The sequence below is a fragment of the Sinocyclocheilus grahami genome, unplaced genomic scaffold, assembly GCF_001515645.1.
Source record: "Sinocyclocheilus grahami isolate Dianchi unplaced genomic scaffold, SAMN03320097.WGS_v1.1 scaffold117.1, whole genome shotgun sequence".
NCBI lineage: Eukaryota > Metazoa > Chordata > Actinopteri > Cypriniformes > Cyprinidae > Sinocyclocheilus > Sinocyclocheilus grahami.
In genome coordinates this window covers 1,035,161-1,061,011 of record NW_015505296.1, presented here as the reverse complement: position 1 = coordinate 1,061,011, position 25,851 = coordinate 1,035,161, and the positions used below count along the sequence as shown (strand labels likewise).

The window sequence follows — 25,851 nt, the reverse complement described above, 5'->3', positions numbered from 1 at the left end:
GGTGGCTGACTAAATACTTTTTTTCCCCACTGTATATTGCGCGATGAGTCGATATAGTGATTATTGCGACAGGCCTAACGTTGACTGCCACAAATAGATTTTCCTTTTCCTGTTCATTTTTTATTTTACTATATAAAATGGGTCACTCTCTCTTCTCTCTGACAGCAACCTCTCGCACACCACAGTGTAATGAGAGCATTTATAAACATGTTGTCCAACACATGTAATAACATATTTTTTTACTTCAGACTCACTTCATAAAGTCAGTCGAGTGTTTGAAATAACTTCCTTTTGTGATCCGATGTGGCTTCTTATCATATAATCATAATTTTATAGTATTCTATACTGTAATAAAGGCTATGTCAATAACTATTACATTATAAGTAGACTTTATTCTTATATTGCCACGGTCGTGTGTTTATTGTCTTCATGTTCAGTCAATTACAGTGTTTCTATCTTCTTTTTATTGAACTACTGCAATAGCTGAATGCCTTTGTCCATATTAGGGATTTCCTGGAACGTTTTATTACATCTATGAGGCATATTTGGAGTTTCTGCTCGAGGGCGCCCTCTGGCTTCCAGTATGAACAAAACTTACATTACATGAGTGTACTCACTAATGCTCACACCACCCTATTTTGGGTAAAATAGGTAAGTGCCACCACAAATAGAGCGTAAGAAAACACTGTAATGAAACGCATGTAAGGAAACACTGTAATGTGTAAATGTAATGCATGCTTTGAATATGACTGTGTAATGTACTGTACACTAATAATACTAGTAGTATTATTTTGCAACAATACAGAAGGTAGTGCATTTTGTCATGGTGTACAGTTTTCACAGGTGATAAAATTGAGGATGGAGCTGAGTGGTGGATGTGGAAATGGAATAAAAGAGACGGATGGAGCTGAAACAGATCGGCAAATGTGTCTGCTAGAATGAATTGAGGGAGCTGAAATGGAGGTGGTCCTCTCAGAGGGTCTGTGCTCTGGACACTAAGGGTTATGAGGGCTTGACTCCAGCAGGCCTTTCTCATCAGAGTGATGTCTATAGCGCTAACTCACCACCAGACAGATCATGACAGCAGCCCCTCTGCTGAGCTTCAAAAGGTCATAATGCTATTTGGCTGCTGCACCCTGTCTGGATAAGACTTGTTTTTATAAGGGTTTTGGTCCTTATGTTTCTTCTTTGTGGGGACAGATGGGATACATGTTTAAGAATGAACAACTCTGGGCTTTCTCTTATGAAACTGAGCTTAATTAAATCGAAGGATTAAACTGGCTGGCAACTGAGGTGAAACTGTCAAACAGACATTAGGCGCGTTTCCATTACCCTTCAAATTGCGCAAATTGACAATTAAATCGAAGGATTAAACTGGCTGGCAACTGAGGTGAAACTGTCAAACAAGAGAGGGTCAGCTGTAATGTCTGACAGCGTTAACCAGACATTAGGCGCGTTTCCATTACCCTTCAAATTGCGCAAATTGAAAATACGCCTAATGGAAACGTGGCAATTTCGCAAAAATGCCCATATATCGCAAAAAAGTTTACGCTCACATGAGGTGGTTTTTCAGGCAATGCGAAAAAGGAATAATTAGCAAAACTGCAATGCAAACGGCTTTTTCGCATTTACAGGTCACATGGCATATGTAAAAAGTCATATGATCATTCTTCAATGTACTATTACTTCCAAGAAACACTTCATAAGTGGCCGCTCTCCAGTATAAGAGGCTTTCCCTACTATTAATGCTTAGACTATTTACACTGCACACGTCTGTGGTGCAGTGTGGCTCTGATACGGTCACTGAAGCTGATTGCGGCCACTCAATGCTTGTGTTTATTCCAGAATCCAGCAATGCAACGCACGTTTCTGAAGCTCTCTGTGCTGCTTCTGTAAAGATAGACGCATACGCCTCCTTTGAATAAATATAGCCAAAATCCATTGCCATGACTTATTGCGAGAGGCAAAAGGTTACGTTTTAGTCGCATAACATTGGTTAATGGAAACACCGTCATTTCGCAATACTTTTTTATTGACATTTATAAAATATCGCCAAAGTTTTGCGCAAATCTGTAATGGAAACGCGCCTATTGTTTTGAGGTAGGTTTTGCCTCTGTACTCAGATTTGACATTTGACATCAAGTAACAATTAAGCACAGTGCCAAAATTAGTATTTAATGTACGAAAGGACAAACATGTTCTTTTCCTTGTTGTCTGCGGCCCTGTCAGAACAGATAATTTTAGACTTTGACCCAACATGGTGAAACATATTTTTGTGAACTGTTAGATTCAAGTTATGATGATTTGATCTGCTGATAACTCCGTAAACCGTAAAAAGCAAGTAGAACTCAAAATTTTAGGTAATTGTTTATATCAAATTTGTTGAGTTAACAAACTCTAAACTCAAACTCTAAAATTTAACAAACAGGTTAACAAACTCAATACATTTTGATTTTGTGCTGCATAACCATGTTAATTGCAATTAATTTAAAATACTGACAACGCTGTCATAATTTTATTGCATTAACATCATATTAACTCAAAACTTTGGAGGGTAAATGCTCTGTTATTCAGCACAATGGTTACCCCTGCAAAACTGCAGTGTAACAGAAACCCCTATAAATCCCAACATAACAGAATATTAAACATTAACACATCTCACCCTGTATTAATCTTGTGCAAAAACACAGAAAATAAACTTAATTTCAACATTCATTCTGTTATGCAGTCTGATGCAATGCATGCTGGGAACTAGAAATCTGCTGCAACTCATTCAGTAAAACATCAGCTTAAAATAATCAGTTTTTCTATTAAGTAAAATTAACCTTCTGTAATATTTGAATGAAATGAACTCATTTAATTTAGTTAATTTCACTGTTTCGGTTTTACAGTGAAGTCAGTGTAAGTAGATATGGAACTCTTTCAGCTGTAATATAGCCCAAATTGTTTTAGTGATATAACAGATTTTAAGTATGCCTTGTGCTCATTTAAAATAAATAAAAAATATTCTTAAAATGGGATGGCCTAGTCATTGAGCTGTTGAATTGACTTCTGAATGGAGTCTAATTCTGTTTTCTCTCTCTTCTCATCATCATTTCAAATCCTCTCTAAAGAATAACACAAACTACATTTGCACATTTTCTGAAGGCAGTGTGTTTTCCCATGCAAAACTCATGATGCTAGTGTGTTTTGGGTGGTTTCTGAGATATTCTTAGTGGTTGTTAATGTGTTGCTATGTGCTGTTCTAGGTGGATGCTAGCATATTGTTATGTAGGTGGTTGCTAGGGTGTTCTTGGTTGTTGCTAGGTGCTTATTTAAAATTCTGGTCACTGCATATGACTTTTCTCTATTGTTTCACCCATTTTATGGTCCACCAGTTTTATTACCCTAAAAAGGTCTAATTTCTTTGAACAGCAATAGCACATCCCTCGTAATCAATGATGATGATTTTGCTTTCTAAATATGAGCAGATTAATTCAATTCTACTGAAGTTTTCACACCAAAAACCCCAGGAATACATTTATGTTGTTTATATGTCGACTATCTGCTCTAACACCCAGCGTCTTCACAAATCAATGCTGCGTTTCCCACTGAGAGGGTAATTGGAAGACAGTGTCTAGTAGGTGCCGTTTCCTATGGAGTCAGGTGGTGAATTATTCACCAGTCCATACGGTAAACCGTGCGCTCACTCAAGATACTGCTGCCTGAGTGTGCGTCTGTGCATTCCAATCAGATGGGTCACGCTGAAGACATTTTTATCCTTTGAGCTGCACAATAGCTTACAGCAGTGGTTCTCAAATTTTTTGGGTGGGTGTTTTTAATTAGCTTTCAGTGAAAAATAATAAAGTATCATTTCTTAGTAATAGAAAATACCCTGTTTTTAGGAACATATTGAATTCTGTGTTTTCTGACTGAACATGGTAATTTTGGTGGGTAAATATCACATATACACGTGACATGAAAATGGAAGAAATGTAAACCCTCCTTTACTATATTTCTCAGATTTCTTTGAAGTATTTGAAAGCACACTTTGAAATATTCTCACAAAATCTAAGTAGAAATATGGGAAATGTAGCTACTATTTTAAGGATGTCCTGATTTATATCTCTATTATAGTCAAGATTCCATGTGCAATAAAAAATAAATACATTTAAATGACAGTAAAGACATTAATAATTTTAATAAATATTTATATTAACAAAATCAGATAATTTCCATTTCTATTTTCCATTTCATATTTCCATTTCAATCTCTCTGTTCATTGAAAAATGAAAACACCGCCACACAATTATTGAGCAGCATAACCATTTTCAACTATATATATATAACAGCTATAATAATAAGAAATTATTCTTGAGCAGCAAACGGCATGATTTCTGAAGGATCATGTGACACTGTCACATGAGCATGACAGGAAAATATATATATTAAAATATATTAAAATGGAAAGCAGTTATTTTTAAATGATTGATTTACTGTTTTTACTGCAACTTTGATAAAATAAATGCAGACTTACTGAGCAGAAGAGATTTCTTTCAAAACCATTTAAAATTTTTACTTACCCCCTTTAGAATGGTGGTGTATATTCTATATTTGATTTATAATATATATTTTAAAAGCATGTATTTAGCCAATTTGACTGCACTTGAAATCTCATTATCATTCGTTTCCCAAGGAAAAATAAAAAATAATATTTATGAGTGTTAAATAAACTTGAGAAACTTCAAACTATTCACAGCCAGTCAGCAAACAAGAAGAATTCATGTTGATTTTTCCAAACAAGAACAAGAAAAATAGCATATCGTGTTTTATCATCTCTGAATGCTAGCTGTTGTTTTCACAGGAAGTTCAGCAGCTGCGCAACAGAAAGCTGAGCGGACACTGAAGTAAAGAGTCTTTGCAATGGAAATTATACACCGTCTAGTCTAGTAGCATTGGTGTAAACGGGTAACGCTACTAAACCAGGCGCGAATGGTGTGACATGGCGCGTCAAAGCACACAGAACCCATTATAATCAATGATTCTGTCACTGAACGTGCGCTCACAGTAAACGGATTCCGCGTTCTATTTCTGACGCACTCCACATGCTTGTTATTGTGCTAACTGGACAAATAGATATGGAAAGTGCACTTTGATGCATCCGGTATAGATACGGCGTTAGGAAGTTGCAGACCGTTTTCTTTTGCAAGTTTCAGCTCATACATCTTTGGTGTAAACTCGCCTTAACCAAACGCCCCCCAAGAACACCTCAGCACCCCCCTTTCAAAAATATTGCTTCCTGATGCTCTCTGAACACCCCCTGGGGGCGGTATCAGCGCCCCCCTTTCAAAAATATTGCTTCCAGCACCCCCCAGTGCTCTCCGAACGCCCCCTGGGGGGCGGTACTTCCTCCGTTGAGAAAAACTAGCTTACAGCTTGATCATTTACATAATTAAAGCATTGGCAGTGAATCGGGGGGGCTTGTGTTTTTCCGTGGGCAGCCTGGTTGAATGATAATTTTTGTGTTGTGATGGTACGGTATGTTCTCATTAATGTGGAAATCTGTCAGGTGTGCTGATCTGAGGTAAATTGATTATTTGTGTAATTGCATTTTTGTGTTTTGTTGTTTATTGCTGTTGTTTTTCAAGGAGGCTGTTTACCCAGTCTAATGAGAAAGTAAGTGAAACATAACATCTACATTTTCATATACATTTTCAATTTAATCTCATAGCCAGTTGATGCACACATAACTTTGGTTATGAGTAGTGTTGAGCTTGCCGTGGTTGTGATTAGACAGTGGTTAGGCTGTTATGCCTCAGTGGTGTTTGTTTTTAGTTTGACGCTTGTTGTTTTGCTGCTCCTCTGCTGTACTAATGATTGACGTCAGTGGAGCTCAGCAGGTTCCTGCAGGGTTCCTCCTATGTGGTTTTGTGGAACCGACTTGTAGTCACAGTTGCTCTGTAGTGTCTCCTTTGGGAATCTGCTGGTAAACACAGTCATGTTGTGTTAGCACTAGTGTTGTCAAAAGTACTGATGTCGGTACTTTTGGCATACTTTGGTCAGCACTGGCATTTCTTGTTAGCATTTTGAGCGCTGTTGAGCGGATTCTTAAACTGCTCTGATTGATTATTGTGTTCACACTGTAAGAAATTATAGTCTGCCTCAACCCAGCTTCCACTCCAAATTGTTTATTAAACTATGCTCCTTTCCCTACAAAGAGCTTAATTATCATAGAGATATTTCTTTCCGATCTTAATAATATGTAAATAGTACCTCCGGAGCGATAATTTGTCACTTATAGCATGGGAGCAGCAGCAGGCCATCAAGAACCATCTGCTGACCAAAAGGGTACATGAAATAACTGCTAGGGATTCGGTTTAATCTTATCACCTTAACATTTGGTTGTTCCCACCTGAAAGTCTACCAAAGATGTGGGAACGGAAGGCTATCACTTTCATTGTTATCCGCAATTTACATTTAAAACAAAACTTAATTTACATGTTTAGGATGTTCGGGATTCATTCCGACTCCGTTGAACCCAAGGTACTACATGTACTTTGTCACTGCTATGCTGAAATAAACATCTTCATCAAGATCTTCTACGTCCTCATCACTTTTTCTTACAACACGCTCAACAGATATGTCTGTGATTGGCTACAGTAATCATTGCTTAACGGTCTTACACACTTACACACATATACACAGGAGTGTTTGAAAGCCACGTTTATCAGTTTATCCATCTATGAGCAGATATATTAGGGAGAGTACCATGACACATGCGTGTGCATTCTTCTGCTTGTAAACAAGGTGCAGCGCATGGGTGTTCTACTTCAGAATGCCGGCTCCTGCCTTAGCAGCATCACACGCATGCGTTGTGGTACTTTTGTGAACACTCAGTGGAGACTGCCCCGGAAGAAAAGAAATCGTTGAATATAAAGTGATGTCACTGATGTCACATGGACTATTTTAATGATGTCCTTACTACCTTTCTGGGCCATAAAAGGTTTCAGTTACGTTGTTGTCTATGCAGGGTCAGAAAGCTCTGATTCAATAAGGTCTTACGGGTTTAGAACGACACGATGACAAATGACAATGGGTCTCATTCACTAAGAATGCGTACGCCCAAATGTGTGTTAAACCTGCATATGAATGTTTTCACAAACAAATCATGATTCACTAAAACTTTCGTACAAAAATGTATTCTAAATATAAGAAAAAATATAATATATAAAAATATAGGAACAACTGAACACACACATACACAAATTAAGTCTCAATTATCAATTTATTTATAAAGCACAATTAAAAACAACTACAGTTGACCAATGTGCTGTACAATGTTATAAAATAATTATAAAATCATGTATACAAACCAAGCAAACATCAGACAACAAACAATATCACAAGTCTTAGGCTGCAGTGAAGAGATACGTTTTTAACTTTGATTTAAAAATATGTAATGTTGGTGCAGTACTAATATGGATCAGTAACGTGTTCCAAAGTTTAGGTGCAGCTATGGCAAAAGCTCGATCACCCTTAGATTTAAATTTTGACTTTGGAACAGTTAACAAACTCTGGTTGGCAGACCTAAGAGTTCTTTCCGGATGATATTCACACAACAGGTCGGAGAGGTAAGGGGGAGCGAGGCCATTTAAACATTTAAACACAAGCAAAAGCACTTTAAAATCAATTCTAAAGCGTACTGGAAGCCAATGTAAAGATATTAAAACAGGAGTAATATGTTCATATTTACGAACACCAGTTAAAAGACGTGCAGCCGCATTTTGGACCATTTGTAATCTAGATATTGAAGAACTGTTTATTCCCAGATACAGGGAATTACAATAATCAATTCTAGAAGAAATAAAAGCATGAATTGCAGTTTCAAAGTGCTTAAAAAAGGAAGGTCTTCACTTTAGCCAACGTTCTTAATTGGTAAAAACTTGATTTGACAACTAAATTGATTTGCCTATCAAATTTAAGTGCACTATCGAAAAAGACGCCCACATTTTTTACACCTGATTTAACTGAAGAAGATAAAACACCAGAATTTACATGAGAAATGTTTTGGACTTCAGAAGAGCCAAACACAGTGATCTCTGTTTTACTCCCATTTAGATTTAAAACATTTACATACTCACATCGGAGAGACAGGCACAGAGGGTGTCTACACCATTTGTATGCTTCAGGGGCAAATAAAGTTGAGTATCGTCTGCATAGCAGTGATAGTACAAGCCATGCTTTTCAAAAATAGAGGCTAAAGGAAGCATATATAAAGAAAACAATAAAGGGGCCAAAATAGAGCCTTGGGGGACCGCCCCAGGAAATTATCGTCCAATATTGATTGAGAAGCTTCTATTTTTAAGATATGACTGAAACCAACTTAATGCAGTTCCTCTGATGCCCATAACTTGTTCTAGCCGAGCAAGCAAGACCTCATGGTCAACTGTATCAGATGACACACTTAAATCTAATAGTACCAGTACAACAGAGTCACCTGAGTCAGTGGCCATTAAAACATAATTTAAAACTTTTACAAGTGCTGTCTCTGTAGAGTGAAACTTTCTAAAATCTGATTGGAAAACATCAAATATCTTATTGTCATTCAGCAATCTCTGCAGCTGGTGAAAAACCACTTTCTCCAAAATTTTGGATAAAAAATAAATATTAGAGATGGGCCTAAAATTAGATAAAACTGTTGGATCCAAATTTTGACTTTTTAAAAGAGGTTTAACAATTGCATGCTTCAAACAGTCAGGTACAATTCCTGATTCTAGGCACTTATTAATAAAAACTAGAAAAACATCAAAAACCTCTGTAAAGGGGTCATATGATATTGCTGAAAAGAACATTATTTTGTGTATTTGGTATTAAATATAAAAAATATAAAAAATAAAAACTCTTTATATATAAAAAAGTACTTACAGTATGTGAGTCAGAACAGCCGGCATTGTAGTCTACTCTACCAGGATCAGGAAACAGTCCTTCATAAAATGTGCTGCACACATCTAAATATTTGGGTCGAAGTGTTCTGGAACAGTGTTGTAAATACAACTTAACCACTGATTTCTAGTCGTGTCCATTTTTGGAAGGCCAAACAAAGTAGTTTCGCTTTCACAACGAAACACAGCGTCACACACGGTGGCCTAGAGTGAGCGGCGGCTGGGGGCTAGAGTGAGGAACGGCCGGAGGGCTAGAGTGAGCTAAAAGTTACGCCTTCTTTCTTTGCGTGAACATTTGGGCAGCGTTATGCGAAACTTCCCACATCGTGACGTAGATATTTGGGGGCGTGTTAGAACGAGTCGTTTTAGGTAGGCGTGGCTGACTCTTAACTTTTATAAAGAATATCTCTTTGGATTTGAGACTTTAGTCTTTGCAACTTTACAGATCTTTATGCACCAAGAGCTTGTAACACTCCAAAGAGAAAGGAACAATTTAAATCGCATCATATGACCCCTTTAACAGAACCCAGAGCCAGGAGTTGAAGTTCAAAGCTGTTATACTTCACAACGAAACACACAGCACCTTCACGACATGGCGGCGGCAACAACAATACTACAGCGAGAATAAAAGTTACGCCTTCTTTCTTTGCGTGAACATTTGGGCAGCATTATGCGAAGAAACTTCCCACATCGTGACGTAGATATTTTGGGGCGTGTTAGAACGAGTCGTTTTAGGTAGGCGTGGCTGACTCTTAACTTTTATAAAGAATATCTCTTTGGATTTGAGACTTTGCAACTTTACAGATCTTTATGCACCAAGAGCTTGTAACACTCCAAAGAGAAAGGAACAATTTAAATCGCATCATATGACCCCTTTAACAGAACCCAGAGCCAGGAGTTGAAGTTCAAAGCTGTTATACGCATCCGTCATTAAAGCCCGACAAGAAAAATTTTCTTTGAAAATAGTTGCCAATCCTCATCCCCTTCTCACAGTTCGCGGGAATTTAAAAATGTACAGTTGCCAGGTAACAATTCTGAAAATGGACACTCATCCCCAGCAGTGAACCAGGTTTCCGTAACAAATAGAAAATCCAGAGAACGCAAAGTGAAGAAGTCATTGAGGATAAAAGTCTTATTCACAGCTGATCTTGCATTGACCAAAGCCATTCTTACCCGCACCGGGCCGTCTGCCGCCTTTGTGGTCCGACACAGCGAGCAGAGATTGTGCGTACACACACCGCCACGACGAAGACAAGGCGAACGGGGCTGGGGTAGCTGATCAAAGGCAGTTGGTAGAGCTGGAATAATCCAGGAACAGACATGATCCGATGGACGCCATATGACAAAACATCTAAGATCCACATCATGATTTGGGACGACCAAACAAGGTCTGAACTCTCTTTTTGCTACCAGCAAAAGTTTGATCTTGACATCTACACCTCCTCGTTTCCCCCATCTTTTTCGGCGTATTTTCACAGGCAAGGAGCATGGAGTTCGGTGTAAACATGCAGGTAGAGACGCCAGCCAGGGAGGGGGAGAACGATATGGGCCTCTCTGAACTTGGTCAATCAAGGCATCCGTGGAGATTAGCAAATTCAAAAGCGTTTGATGGTCATATATGATAAGCAAACCAAAAACACAGTAAGATGGACAAACTAAGAGACACAGAAGGGAGCAGATGGCAAGCCACACACAACAGGGCTATCTTCATCTTCATCGATCCTCGAAAATTACACTCTGGCTTGTCTTAATAATCTCTCTCTCTATTAATTTATGTGAAACAAAGTGTATGTTTCATCTTAGGATAACAGTTATATACTAAATATAATTATTATAAAAAAAGTATATTTCATCTTAAAATTATTTATACAGTGAAAGAGTAATAAAAGCTGCTTTAGACTATAGCTCGAGCTGCGAGCTTTCTCTGAATAACAGCGCATGTAGAGCTGGCTAATGAGAGCTCTGTAAAATGAATCTGTATAAAATGTTGTGAATTAGGCAGAATTATGTTGTGAATTAGGCAGAACGTTTTCGTGGAGTTCGAATGTGTGTATAAATACGAATAATCTACGCAATTATTAGTGAATGAGACCCAATGAGTGACTTGATTACCCAGTTTTGTGTCGTGCCTAACAACGCCCTTCAGCCGTGATTTATTCACGATACAGCACGGCCTCGAGTACATTATTACTTTTATAAAACGGTTACCACACAATAAAAAAATATTAAAACCAAAAATGTATGTATTGAAATGTTACTTTTTTGAAGCAAGTTCGTTAAATGCTGTCCTTTCGCTAAAAAAATGTGTGTGAGTGTGTGTATATATGTATTTGAATAGAAAGTTCAAAAGAACAGGATTTGAAATTTGAAGATTTGTGAAGTTTCTTTTGTAACAAAGTAAAAATCTTTGTCACATTTGATCAATTGAATGCATTCTTTCAAACATAGGAACAAACAACTGTGTATATACAATGCATCTACTTAAAATATACAGTGGGTACGGAAAGTATTCAGACCCCCTTAAATTTTTCACTCTGTTATATTGCAGCCATTATTATGATAATAAAAAGTAAATTATATGATAATCAAATTGTTGCAAGTAGTTCTGACAGGAAATGTAAATGTTTACTTGTTTACTTCATTTGATATTGAAAATATTTTTGCTTAACATTATTTTGTATCTTGAGTATTTAAAAACTTAAGCACATTAAAAACAATAACATTAATCATTAAAAAAATGACACTGAATGTTCATGACATGAATGCTTGTATCAAACAATAGCAAGTAAACAAGGTGATTATTACTTTTGATTAGGGCTGCACGATAAAGCGCATGCGATATTTAATGCGCATCTTGTCAGTTAAGCCAGTTCTGTAATCAGCGGTAAATCTCCATCACGTGCGTGCTTTCACATTGAGCAGCATTTACTACACAGAGCTGTTGTTCACAGACAAGCTGCGCAAAACCACGATCATATTTTGTGCAGGTTTTGCTCAGCTTGTCTGTGAACAATGGCTCTGTGTAGTAAATGCTGCTCAATGTGAAAGCACGCACGTTTGCTGACAAGATGTGCATTAAATATCGCATGCAATTTATCGTGCAGCCCTACTTTTGATGCACAATCTGTTACCCACCCCTAAACTTCACGTAAAGTCAAGTGGAGTCTGAATGGCATGCAACACATTGTAAAAGTTTAAAAGGCATAAGGACTTCAAATCATGAATTACATGGATGTAATTCAGTACTTTTTGTTGTCAGTGCAGAGGTCCTTTTAAGGTTATTCTTATATGTTGTCAAACCACAATACAAGGTCCCTCTCATCATGTGAAACGCTGTATCAGTCTTGCATAACACCGTATCACTTCTCTCTGGGGGCTGGCCATTTTCCCTTCAAGCAGCACCATGAGTTTACTAACACCTTTAATATCACTTTTCTTTCACTTCCATGAATGTCTTTTGAAAGCCCATGTATCCATCAGATAATCACGGCGGGATAATGAGGAAACCAAATTCCGATTTGGTAGCAGTTTTTACATTTGTGTTTTAAAGCTTTGAAGGTGGGAAACTCGTACGTCACGTCTTTGTGTCAGCATTGCTGTGGCGGGGGAACAGTATCTTTCTTCGGCTCATTTGCATGCCATTTCATCTGAACTACACGGCTTACTCTTTTGGTTTCTCTCAATATCTGCCACTAATATGAAGAGACTCATCTGCAGGCTGGCCACATCACCTGTCAGCTAAATTATTCATAGGATCTGTTGAAGTGCACTTTTGAAGGGGCTTGTCAAGAGGCAGAGAGAAGTCAAAATGCCCCAGTTAGAATTCAGTTGCACCAGCACTGAGAAACAATGTGAACCCGATTGAAAATGTGTAGAAAATTATTTAAGTACGAAACTGCACAGCGAGAAACGCACAACAATATGGTCAGAAAGTGCTGTGTGGTTTTAGTTCTGCAAAGTGGATCATCTTATGTAAGACGTCAGATGTATGCGTGTGTGTTTGTTTGTATTAGTGAGTCATATTTTAGGTCATGTACTGGGCCATGTGAGAAGCCTTGAATCCGGATTCATCCTTTACTCTGTCTGTAAACACCACTTTCACGATGCAACTTGAAATGGCACACAGCAAACGGCATGCTATATTTAAAACAATAGCTCTTTACCACCCTTGTTATCTCTTGTAATGGGTTATATGAGGAGTAATATGCATATCTATATGCTTAGCTGTTAAGATCATAATCATAAGTGTCAATGTTATGTATTTATTTATTTCTAATCAATTAATTTATTTAAAAATATATTAAAATAAAATGTATATTTACAATGACTTGAATTTAACTTAATGCTTCTATATGCATAAGACAAAGTTAGAAATATAATATATATAATATATATTATATTTTATATATATATATATATATATAATATATACAATATATAATCAAGAAAAAAATCTTTATTAAAAGAAATGAAAACCTTATTAAATAGTTTTATTATTTCTTAAAGTTTCATAGCTCCTTTTTTTCCAACCATAAACTTTTGAGCGGTAGTATATGTATATAAACAGACATGACACTGTTTTGAGCATTTTGCAAGATCAGCCCACTGATATTTTAAAATATGCAGTTGATTTTGAAAATATATGAGGTTTTGTACATCCATAATAGTAAAATCTAAGACACAAAACTGTGCACTGCATTAGTTTCTGTCTTCACGTGTAAGGATGACACTTAATAGATTTTGTTAAGTAATGTTTTAATAAAAATGTGTGTCATTAATATCATATTCTCTTGCAGCCTTATTAATGATATTTAGCTATGTTGTCTGGTGAAATTAATACAAAATAACAAGAAAGGGTTAGGGTTAAAATTTTTTAAGTTGAATAGAAGTTTTTGATTTCACTGTTGGGAGCTAAAATCATAGCCATTATGTAATGACAAAGTTAAGAAAAAATAAATATTATTTTTTTAATATTGGAAAAGCTATAATCAACAGCCTTAGTGATTTGAACATATGTAACATGATCCATGCTTGGCCCAGTTATTTTGTGCACAAGCACACAATGAATCATTGTGCCTAATGATACTGAAAAAAGAGCTAATCGTTGGAGCAGAGCTCATCTGTGTGAAGAATTACTTCTCAAATAGACCCCTGCCTTTGACCTCATGAGGTGAGCCAGTATAGTTCTCCACTGTTGGATACACAAACACCCTGTCTGGCAGCTGCAGTTTCCAGTCTTTAATGTTGGAGATGTCCACTCTCCAGCCAGTAGCCCTTTAGACCTTAAGGGTCAAGAAGGTCCAATCACCTTACACCACACAAAAAATAGACTTTTCCATTCACCTCGAAACTCAACCTAGGCCAGTAACGGGACTTGTTCCATTTCCAGTTTTAGAGTGCCTAGAGTGTTCTTTCTCATGCTTTTCAGGACAAGTTTGATCATGAGTGCTTTATTTAAGCATTAAGTTAGCAGAGGCTTTGTTTTATTGGTAATATAGTCAAAACCGTTAGCCTGGCCTCAGGTGCCTGATTTTAGAAAACGGTTACTTTGTTATAAAAATAATAATGACACATTATTAATTAAATATTACTTTATTAGCCAATTTCATGAAGTGCTCTCATTGTGAAGATGTAAACAGTAACAATGTTATCCTATGGGTGGTGTGCAGTGATTTAGTGAACGTGTTTCAGGTCATAGCTCTCATATACTGTGTATTTTAGCACTCTTGGTATGCTCTATTGACCAAGCAGAAGCCAGCACTGAAACAGTCCATTTTATAAGATTTTAGCTACATTCAGTGAAATAGGAGATTGTTTTTTATTGTTCATGCTTGTTGTAAACACTTCTTGACTGTACATTATTGTCAGTATGGAAGCTGGCATACTGTAGTGTGGATTAGAGATCTGAAACAAGAAGTTGTTTGAGAAGTGACCATTTAGTAGACTCAGTAAGAAACAGCAGTATAAATCTCATCATATTGCATTTTTTCCCCCTCTTTTTGCTGTGCAGGGATTTTAAAACTAATATGATAGCCTGCCAAAAATGTACTTACTGGAAAAGACAGGCAAGGGTACTTCACATCTCTGCTCTTTAATCACAAGCGTTGTGTATTTGTATTTTCTTTTTAGTCTGCAGTTCAGATGCTGTATTTCAGACATATGTATATGTGTCATAGCCCATTTTCATAAATGTCATTGTTGAAGTTTAAAGTCATTTTGTTAAACAAGTCTGCTGTTTAAATAAAATAATAGCTCTTATGTATATGTGTACTATAGTATTTTTTAAAGGTCATAGTTGGTAGCATCGCAAATTCTTTTGTACAGATACACCACCACAGGTTCAAGTGAGCTGTAAGGCTCTTTATTAGACCGTTATAGTGTGACTGACAGGAAATGATAGGGAAAAGAGGGGAATAATGGAACTGGGACACATTGCAGGCCAGGCCAGGCTCAAACCCGTGTAACCCATATGAGCACCACAAGTGAACATGCCTGGAGCATATGCTCTAACTCTAACTGCCACATCAAATTTGATATGTAATGTGCAAATCAACAATCTAAATTGTTACTAAACGTGTTTTATGTTTCCACAGTCAGCTTCCCACTAGCATATGTCTTCTATAAATGGTGACATTATCGCCTGAGATGGCAGTGAATGTTAACTATGGTTTTTATAAAGCAGCTATGGTGTATTATTGCTGTAGTGTAAATAGTATAGTTGCTATGTTTAGTGTACATAAATCATAGTTTTGTAAGGGAGGTAAGGTAGGGATTGAAGTCTTCTGATTTATTTTTGTGCATGACACATTTTCTCCTGTTTTTTTGTGCTTAATTTTTCTCATATCACTCTTTCCTACTGTATTTGGGATGCAGTGTGGGTGACACTGGTCAGCACACGTGTGCATGTGTACTACTCCACCACGCACCATAACATAGCAGCCATTCGATAGCAGTTGTCTCAGTTTCACTTGATATGGGTATAGTGTGTATCTCACATGCAGCGTCCCAGGAAAGATCAAATGATTTGACCTCAGGAGCTTTGTGCTCCCTGCACCCCTCTCCTGTGCTCTACGCTCCATTGAACTGGGGCTACTAGTGCAGGGGCTTCCCTTTATTCAGAGCGTTAACACTTTGAGTAGGTACCGTAATTGTAAGCCTGGGTTTTGCACAGACCTATACACACTTTTCCTTTATAAGGTAAAAACATTTACTACCGTTTGAAAGTTAGGAGTCTGTAAGATTGTGGGTCAGTTTGTTTGTTTGTTTGTTTGTTTGCTTATTTATTTATTTTGATTTAAGAAATTAAAAGCAAGGAAGCATTAAATTGATCAAAAGTAACAGTAAGGACATTTATAATAGGGGTGTAACCCCGGTGTCCTGGCCAAATTGCCCCCCTGGCCTTTGTCAATCATGGCCTCCTAATAATCCCCAATCACTTGATTGGCTCTATGACTTTCTCTCCTCTCCACCTACAGCTGGTGTGTGGTGAGCGCACTGGCGCTGTTGTCCTGTGGCTGCCGTCGCATCATCCAAGTGGATGCTGCACACTGGTGGTGGTTGAGGAGAGACCCCCCCACATGATTGTAAAGCGCTTTGGGTGTACAACAATACACAATAAAGTGCTATATAATGGCGCTTTTCCACTGCGTGGTACGACTCGGCTCGGCACGGTTCAGTACGGCACAGCACGGTTTGGCGAGTGAACCGTACCGAGCCGTACCATGCAGTGGAAAAGTGCCATAAATGCATCATTCATAATGTTACAAAAGATTTCTATTTCAAATACATGCTGTTCTTTTGCCCAACTGCTTTCAACACTGATACTATTAATAAATGTTTCTTGAGCAGCAGATCAGCATATTAGACTGATTTCTGAAGATCATGTGTCACCAAAGACAGAAGTAATGGCTACTGAATGGCTTATTTATGCATTTGTAATTGCAGGTTAAAGTATTTAATGTCCCTCAGAGCTGCATTAAACGGTGTGTAAATGCATCTAAATGACACTTATAATGCAGCTTCTGTGTTTCCTCTGCATTGTAAAAATACATTTCGTTGATACTGATTTAATTAGCTTGGTAACAACCCAAATGCAAGAATTTGACTCAAAAGATGGTGCACACTTTTAGAGAAAATGGCTTAAAGGTAAAAATGCCCATAAAACTTGTTGGAAATTATTAATTTCTATTACTGCGGTGAACTGACCACCACACAGAAGATGAAGAATATCAAAACTTTAGGAGTCAGCTGTCCACGGTAGTCCTTAAGATATCAGCACAATAACACATTCAGCAAAATATTGTCTAATTATTGTTATTGATAAAATCCCAGAATATTATCGAGGTATCATTTTTTGTCAATATCGCACACCACAATTGATGTTATTTAATTGATATGATAATTTATTGATAATTGTTTAAATTAATATAATAATTAATACTTTTGACTCATCCATTTTCTTAACAATGGTTTAAAGGCTGAAATGTAAAGTTTATAATTTTAAAACTTGTATCTGAACTGTAAATTATGCTTTTTAGAGTAATTTTACAGTTTAATATGGTACTATAGACATTGCCCTACCCCACTCATATGGTATTAATTTTATTTGTGCAGGTCTTAAAAAAGGTCTTAAGTTTTAAATTTGAGCTTAAAAATCCTGCAGCAACCCTGGATCAGCATATTAGACTGATTTCTGAACATCATGTGTCACTGAAGACAGGAGTAATGGCTACTGAAAATTCAGCTTTGCATCACAGGAAGGAATAAATTACTTTGTAAAATTTAAAAAAGCAGCCACTGAGTCATAACATTGCACAACAATTAAAACAGTACATAAACACAATAAACATAAACAGTCTGTTTGTCTCAGACTCACAACTATAAACTCAAATACATAAATCACAAACTTAAAAGGAAAAAAAACATTGTAATTTTATTTGTACTTATAAGTAACATTAATTAGACTCTAATATGTATATATCTACAATTGTGTGAAGTAGTATCTGTGATGTATTGCTTGTAGTCTGTCATGTCAAAACCAATGGGAGGGGGAAAAATACATTACGTTTGTCTCCCTGCTCTAAACCTGAGTTTAGATTCCCAACTACAGTTGACAGTTGAATATCAATGATTTATTTAGCCCTATTTCTTCTCAAACATATTTATTGAACATTTTCCAACTTTAACAAAACACACAGGAATATAAACCATGATCTTAAAAAAAAAATGGCAGAAGAATAAACAGATTTATCCTAGGCCACTAAAAGGAAAAATAAAAAATGTAGATAATCAAAAATCAAGTGGAGAACCACACTAAATGCATAGTGGAAGTACAAGACAAGTTCAAAATCTTATGCACTCACTTGGAGTACATGAATAGGAAACCTCTTCTACAGAATAGTTGACAGTTCATTCCCTAGAAACTGACCTGGCTGACCATAAACATATTCCAAAAGTATTCCAGTTGAATTAGTTCACTTAAAATCTTGTGCCAGCCAGATACAGTGCCTTGCCAAAGTATTCATACCCCATTCATTTTTTCACATTTTGTTATGTTGCTGCCTTATGTTAAACTGCTTTAAATTACTTTTTTTCCCACATCAATCTACACTCCATACACCATACTGACAAAGCAAAAACAGAATTGTCACAACTTCGTAAATTTATTAAAAATAAAAAAATTTAAATGAGTACATTTAACTAAATATTTCGCTGAAGCACCTTTACAGTCTCAAGTCTTTTTTGTTTAATGCGACAAGCTTTGATCATCATCATTTGGCAATTATCTGCCATTCTTCTCCTCGCCTCTTCACCTCTCAATCTCTGTCAGGTTGGATGGGAGCAAATGCACATTTTCAAGTTTCTCCAGAATGATTTGATTGGGTTCATGCTCATGCTCTGGCTGGGCCACTCAAGGACATTCACAGAGTTGTCTATAAGCCACTCTTGCTGTGTGCTTCGGGTCATTGTCCTGTTGGAAGGTGAACCTTCTGCCCAGTCTGAGGTTCTGAATGCTCTGGACTGGGTTTTCATTAAGGCTAACTCAATATTTTGGTGCATTGAGCTTATCTTCTACTCTGACGTGTCCCTCGGTCTCTGCCACTGAAAAACAGCCCCACAGCATGAGGCTGCTACCAGCACACTTTACTTTTGGGGTGGTTTCCTTCAAACATGATGCTTGGAATTGAGGTTCATCAGACCAGAGACTCTTGTTTCTCAGAGTCTGAGAGTCCTTTAGGTGTTTTTATGCAAAATCCAAGTGTGTTTTCACGTGTCTTCAGTGAGGAGAAGATTGAGTCTGGCCACTCCGACATAAAGCCCAGATCGGTGGAGTGTTGCAGTGATATTTGTCCTTCTCTAGATTTCTCCCATCTGCATATAGGATCATGGAGCTCAACTGGAGTGACCATCAGGTTCTTGGTCACCCCTCTAACCAAGACCCTTTTCCATCAATTGCTCAGTTTGGCCAGGAGGCCAGCTCTAAGAAGAGTCCTGGTTGTTTCAAATTGTGATCCTTCAATGAAGCAGATTTTTTTTTCTGAAATCTTCCCCAGATATGGCTTGACACAAACCTGTTTCTGAGCTCTACAGGCAGTTATTTTGACCTCAGGGCTTGGTTTTTGCTCTGATATGCATTATCAGCTGTTAGACCTTTTATTAAGATATGTGTGCCTTTCCAAATCATACCCATTCAATTGAATTTGTCACAGGTTAACTTCACTTGAAGTGTAGTGACATCTACAAGCAATTTGAATGCTCCTGAGCTAAATTTCAACTGTCCCAGATAAGGGTATGAATACTTATGCAATGGAATAATTTAAGTTTTTTATTTTTAATAAATTTGCAAAGATGTTAAAAAACAGTTTTTTGCTCTACCATTATGGTGTATGGAGTATAGATTGATGTGTGAAAAAAGTCATTTAAAGCAGTTTAGCATAAGGCAGCAACTTAACAAAATGTGAAAAAAATTAATTTTCGCAAGGCACTGTATATTCAGAATCTTATCATTTATCCACCTCAATAATATGTTTTTCCTGGCTGCAATGTAAAAATATAGTAAATTCTCTTTTCATTTGATAACAACAACAACAACAAAAAAAGATACGGCAGACCAATGATCAAAAATAAAGAAACCAGTACCAACGGCTTATCAAAGATATTACTCATTTCAGATACAATCTTGGCCCAGTATATTTTAACTGATTACATGACCAAAGACATTGAGTTAGAGTACCAATTTGTGTTTTACACTTAAGGCATAGAGGTGAAAGGGTATTGTTAAATGTAGTGGGGAACCATCAGGCTCAGAGTGGGCCTAAACTATTGTAAAAACAATTTTTACATATTTTTTTAAAGGACAAACTTTCAAATATTATTTTTTATAAAAAGTCATAATTTCCCCTTTTTATTTAAGCAATTAATAATTTCACAATCATCATCTAAATAAAAGAAATACAATTTCTGTGGAAATAAACTCCTCAAATCTGCCCATACAGTGAATGCGTTAAATGAACGCCGCCCATTTTCTCCGTATTAGAATGTTTCCACCTAGCGTTTGCGGCTCTGTGATTGGGAATTACAGAGGGCCAAGCAATAGTAAATCAATGGGAGCGGAATTTTAAAAGTCAGAAAAACTGACCAATCATATATTTCCTCTAAATGGGCGGGCCTTGTTATCACTAACTTTATGACAAGTTCCACCCGCTGTGGGATCTCTATCAAAAAAAAAATATATATACGCTGATAAACTAACTAGCTATTATTCACGTCACGATGGAAGCTGCAAATAACGTAAGTGAGGACATTTACTGGGCTGCTGTGCCAATAATAATATTATTTAATATAAACACTGCTTGCTTGAGAAGCGCAGCGCCGCACCGCTGCCGTGCGATGCATGAGTCTAAGGCAACCTCGCACACTGGACGCGTCGTGTTCAGTTCGAGATGGCAGTCCAAAACCTTTAATCTACTCTCCGAACAGTCAAACATTCACTTCAAGAATAAGCAAGTAGTGTCAATGAGTTTGAAGTTCGGTGATTAAAACAAAAACCGAGCAAACAGAATGAGAAAGTGCCGTCTATTGTAGTCAAAGCACAGAGGCCGGTGGAGTCGCCGGTGCGCGTGTAGAAAACAATTCAAGTGTTCGAATATTAAAGACATGGTGTGGCGCAGCATTGCGCTTCTCATCCGTTATGTGACCGCGTTAAGGCTGGAATAGCCTCTTGTTTCAACGGTGGAATTGTCAAAGATGACTTTTAGAATTAGACTCTGTAAACTAGGCTGGTAGTCTGTTTCTCCCCCGACAAGGGTAGGGGGAGAGGGCCAAGTTTCAAAAGTCACGGTTCGCTACTGGTTAAATGCATGTCTACAGTTTGGTGAAACATGCATTCTATGTCATCAAATCTGCCCGGAGGGAAGTCTGGGTTATTCACAATTGGCGTAAAAGCACAGAAGTTAATTTACTTATTCCCTCGAAATGACAAACAGCCCTCCATGCCTTAAGTGCATTTACAGTTGCAGGGTTATCACAGTTCTCCAATAAGGATTTCATTTTTTTGAGAAACAACAGATCCACAAGGGGAAGTTTTGACAATGACTGTTCAAGGTCCAACCAAGTAGAAGAGTTATCAAGAGCAACACAATCAGAAATGTATCTTTGATGTGCTGACCATTGGTATAGCTTAATATTAGGCAAATCCAGTCCGTCCTCCCGTTGAACCTGATAATTGTAGTGCAGAAAATGTCAATCTTGGTTTGCACTTTGTCCAAATAAAGGAGCTAAGCCAGCCATTCACATCTTTTAAAACCTTTTTAGAGAACAGAATAGGGATCATGTGAATTGTGTATAGAAGCTTGGGAAGGACAGTCATTTTTATAAGAGCCACTCTACCTAATCAAGAAATAGGTAGAGTATCCCATCAGTTTAAATCTTCTCTAATTTTGCTAAGAAATGGGGTAAGAGACTTTGAATACATTTTTAAATACAGGGCTTACCACTTAAATGAATTCAGTCCTTTGAAAAAAAATAAATAAAAATAAAGCCCTTCACAGTCTCTCTTAAAAGTTACTCTCACTTGATTAAATTCAGAGAGCTAAGACTAGAGTTGCATCTCTAACCCTGGTGAGCTGCTGTCTCCCTAGACTGTTTCACAGGCATGTTTGAACGTTCAAATGAGCCCACAGTGTCCATAAACCATGCTTAGGTTGACAGCTCACTAGGTTTGGAAACACAGCCTGATTTGGTGGGAGCACTTACAGTTTTATGACATTTCCTGTTTATTATGTCTCATCCACATGTGTAGTATGGGTGGAAGTGAGTTGTGCTCATTGTTGAACAGCTCCAGGATGAAACTGTTCTCTGTAAGTGGTACTGTTCTCAGTGGACCTTCACTAATGATATCCTTCCCCATTTCTCTCTCCTCCTCCAGGTGGTGTTGGTCTTTGCACTCAGCATCGGAGCTCTGGGAATATACTTCATAGATTCTTCTGAGTGAGTCCTATTCTGATTCAACAACTCTTGCCCGAATTATTTATCACATGAATCAAAGGCCTTAAACACAGATGTTAAAAAATGAGATCTTATAAACAAGTGATTTCCTTTGCCTCATTTCACTATAAAGGCACTTTCAAAGAATGGCACCAAATAGGGCGAACTCTAAAATAGGGTCAAAATTCAACAAAGAGGTGGTTAACCATCAGGAAATAGCAGGGCAAAGGCAGGATGGCAAATAAACATTAAATGTGAAGTCTTTTATTTTAGACTTATTTATGTGAAGTTTAAAAATGGATTCTTATTACTGAAATGTGATACTTTTAAGACCGTTTAAAATCTATTTTGAGATTGCTTCTTTCTAGCAGTAAACATTTAATAAACAAAAATTTTAAATAATAAATGTACAATTAATAAATATGTCAGTATGCCAAAATCTGTGACAGGGTTGCAAATTTGGCTTTATATTTAATAAATAAAGATATAACTCTGCAGGAGCTTGCTAAATTGGGAATAGCTTAAATTTCCCAAATAGATATTTTTTCTTATAATAATTTTGATAACCAGGTTGAAGCTGGAATAATGCAGTAAATACTACAATTTGTTTTGAAATATAGCCACTGGTCAATATTTCTGTAAAATGCATAGACCTCCAATACTTTTCCAATACTCCAATAGGAGTACAATGCACAGATGGTAGCAGGGCAGTCTACAGTGTTAAGGTACTATTTTCTCATATAGATAATGATACGATATTAATGAGCACTACATTCATTGGTACTGTTAAGGGTACCATTATATAATTCAAGGTTTTGTTCTCTTTCTTCTGTAATGTTGGACTGTAAAGACTCAGCCTCTGTGTAGCGGGATTATTTTGTCAATGAAAGCCAAGCAGGCCAGTTTCCATGGTTACATTAGCAGAGCATCTCTGCCGCCCACCCCTCTCCCCTGTGCTCCCTAGAGAAAGGTGTGCTGTTAGCTGTTGCCCAGGCAACCAGTTTTCATAGTTTTCAAGATGAACTTTGCTCAAAGTCTGTAGGTACTTTTACATCAGTGACTGTATAATAAGCAAAACTCAGTCACTATGAATATAGCAGTGAGTTTGATGTCAGAGATACAGATTGCTGTGTTGGCATAGTGCAGCGTGTAAAAAGCCAACACGTGCAGTTTAATTCTATACTAAGTGCTCAAATGAGCATGGGTACAGTCTTGAATATAAAGTCTTACATACAGTCTGTGTGTGCGCATGCTGGAGCGAAGCCAGGCATGATGGGAGATTTTAATCCCTATAATGCTCGGATCAGGATGGTAAAGGAAGCAGAGGGAGTGGCGAGCCACTGTGTTTATGCATCATTCAGAAAAAAACCCTGATCTGGCTCCTCATTCACAATGCATGTTTTCATATTACAGCTTAGAGTCAGCAGCTTCCTCATTTGAGTGCATATGCGAGACAGACGATAAACCGATTTAGATGAGGTCAGTTCAGTGTTTGCTGCTCAATGATGTTTTTACTTTACACAATGCTGTTTATTTTTGCAAACCCTAATAATTTTGTTAGGCTTTATTGTTTATGTTTGCTAAATGATAAACTGAGCTAAAACATTTTTATTATTATTTAAAATCATTTAATTTATTACAATGTTGTAAGTTTCACAATACTTACAAAAGCTGTTGCAGAAATTTTTGGAAGTATATGAGTGAGTTTATTTCATAGATTGATTGGTTGTTCATCTGTTTAATGCACTGAGTAGTAGTAACAAACCTCTCCAACAGCAGAATATTACCTTTTTTTTAGCAACAAGATAAATAATTGCTTGTAAAATTAGAATGATATCTTGGGTTTTACCAGAAATAAATCATCCGTGGTTGCATTTTCTTAAGATATGTCTAGACGTGCAGTCTACCACTAATATCACAGCCACAATGCTAGGATCTTCACATTACAGAGATAAAGTTGCTGGTGTGTGAACACAGCTTAAAAGATTATTCCACTTGTTAGTTTGATTGATATTGATTTACCAGTCAGTTCAACATTTGTTACATTACAAATGAGTCGACTGGCTCCATTTGGGCCATTCTTTTGAGCTGCATATTTGGTGTTGCATGCAGTCAGCAATGGAAAATGTATTGTGTTAATGACATATGAAACAGTTCAACAGCAATATAGTGTGTCTGTCATCTAAACTACAGTAGTGTCTCTCAACCTTTTTGACATTGAGGCCCCCCTTGTTCCAACACTTCTTTCAAAGGGCCTTTCATATTTCCTCCAGTATTTCTGCTATAATTATGCTGGATAATCCTATTATGACAAAGCTGCTTGTTTTTTTGTGTTAAATTAGTATTATTATAAAAACAAAACAAAAAAAACCTGGGAAATGAACAGACGTCATAGACAATAAAAGAAATAGGATGTATAGATTATTTTAATTAATTAATAACAATATGAAAATGAATTGAATTAATAATATACTTATCTTTAAATCATCCTGCGGCCGTCTAGTTGAGGGCCGCTGCTCTATACTGTTTTGGTGAATCGGTGGCCCTTCAGTTTCCGAAAACTGACTGACATCCTAGTCTAAGCTGTCCTGTCACATCTATTGTCTGTGGTCTCAGTCAGGAGGTTTTTGCAGACAAGCAAAGTCCTGAATTCACTAGCATTGCAGTGTGGGTGGATTCCAGATAACAGAGCCTAACCGAGTGATCTGGATCTGTTATTGGACTGGACTTGTTGTCAGATTGAACATCACTCTAATCATTTCTGTAGGGAGGCTGAACAGTGCTAGACGTGAATGATAGCCATATAGACACTTTAGTTCTCTGCACTTAAAATATGACAGACAGTGCTGTGACACCTCAAACAATGCAACGGTTAACCCATGAGTGATAGAAGTGCTTACCTGGAAGGATGTTTTTCTGGTGTAGATCAGGGGTCTTCAGCCTTTATCAGGCTTTTTCAGGACCCCCTAGGTCAGGGGTCGGGAAGTAAGTTTGGCAGTGGGCCAAAAAAAATGTACGCCACTAGATGGCGGGCCAGAACATGGTTAAAGGATCATTTAAGAAATGAATTGATGAAAAATGCAACTAGAATTGCCTGTGACAGACTGTTACAGTGTCTTTTGTAACTGGTTGGGAGCTGTTACTCTGTGTTAAATCCTGTAGTAGGACAGTCATTAAAAAAAAGCCACATTTGTGTGGCGGTGTCCGGGTTTTACATTGGATAAATTAATAAAGCAGAGTAGTGACACGTAACCTGGCAAGTATCTTCATTCACCAACTTGCAACACAGACTGCCTTGCTAAAACACACATATGTGGGAGATGCGGAATGGATAAAAATAACAAAAAAAATAAGAGGACTTGAATAAGCCCATTAATGGTATGTTTGAGTCATGCTCGTAACGAACTAGGTTTTATTTCCTCTTTCCATATTGTGAATAATAAAT

At 37.2% G+C, this 25,851-nt stretch overlaps 1 protein-coding gene across 1 annotated transcript in view; it reads left to right on the top strand.

Annotated features, from left to right (window-relative positions):
* The window catches only part of LOC107589535 (calcium-activated potassium channel subunit alpha-1-like), a 287,488-nt gene that overhangs the window by 131,898 nt on the left and 129,739 nt on the right, over positions 1-25,851 (top strand). The window contains 1 exon segment of the mRNA XM_016278007.1: positions 22,348-22,409. Within this exon segment, the coding sequence (XP_016133493.1) occupies positions 22,348-22,409 (62 nt within the window).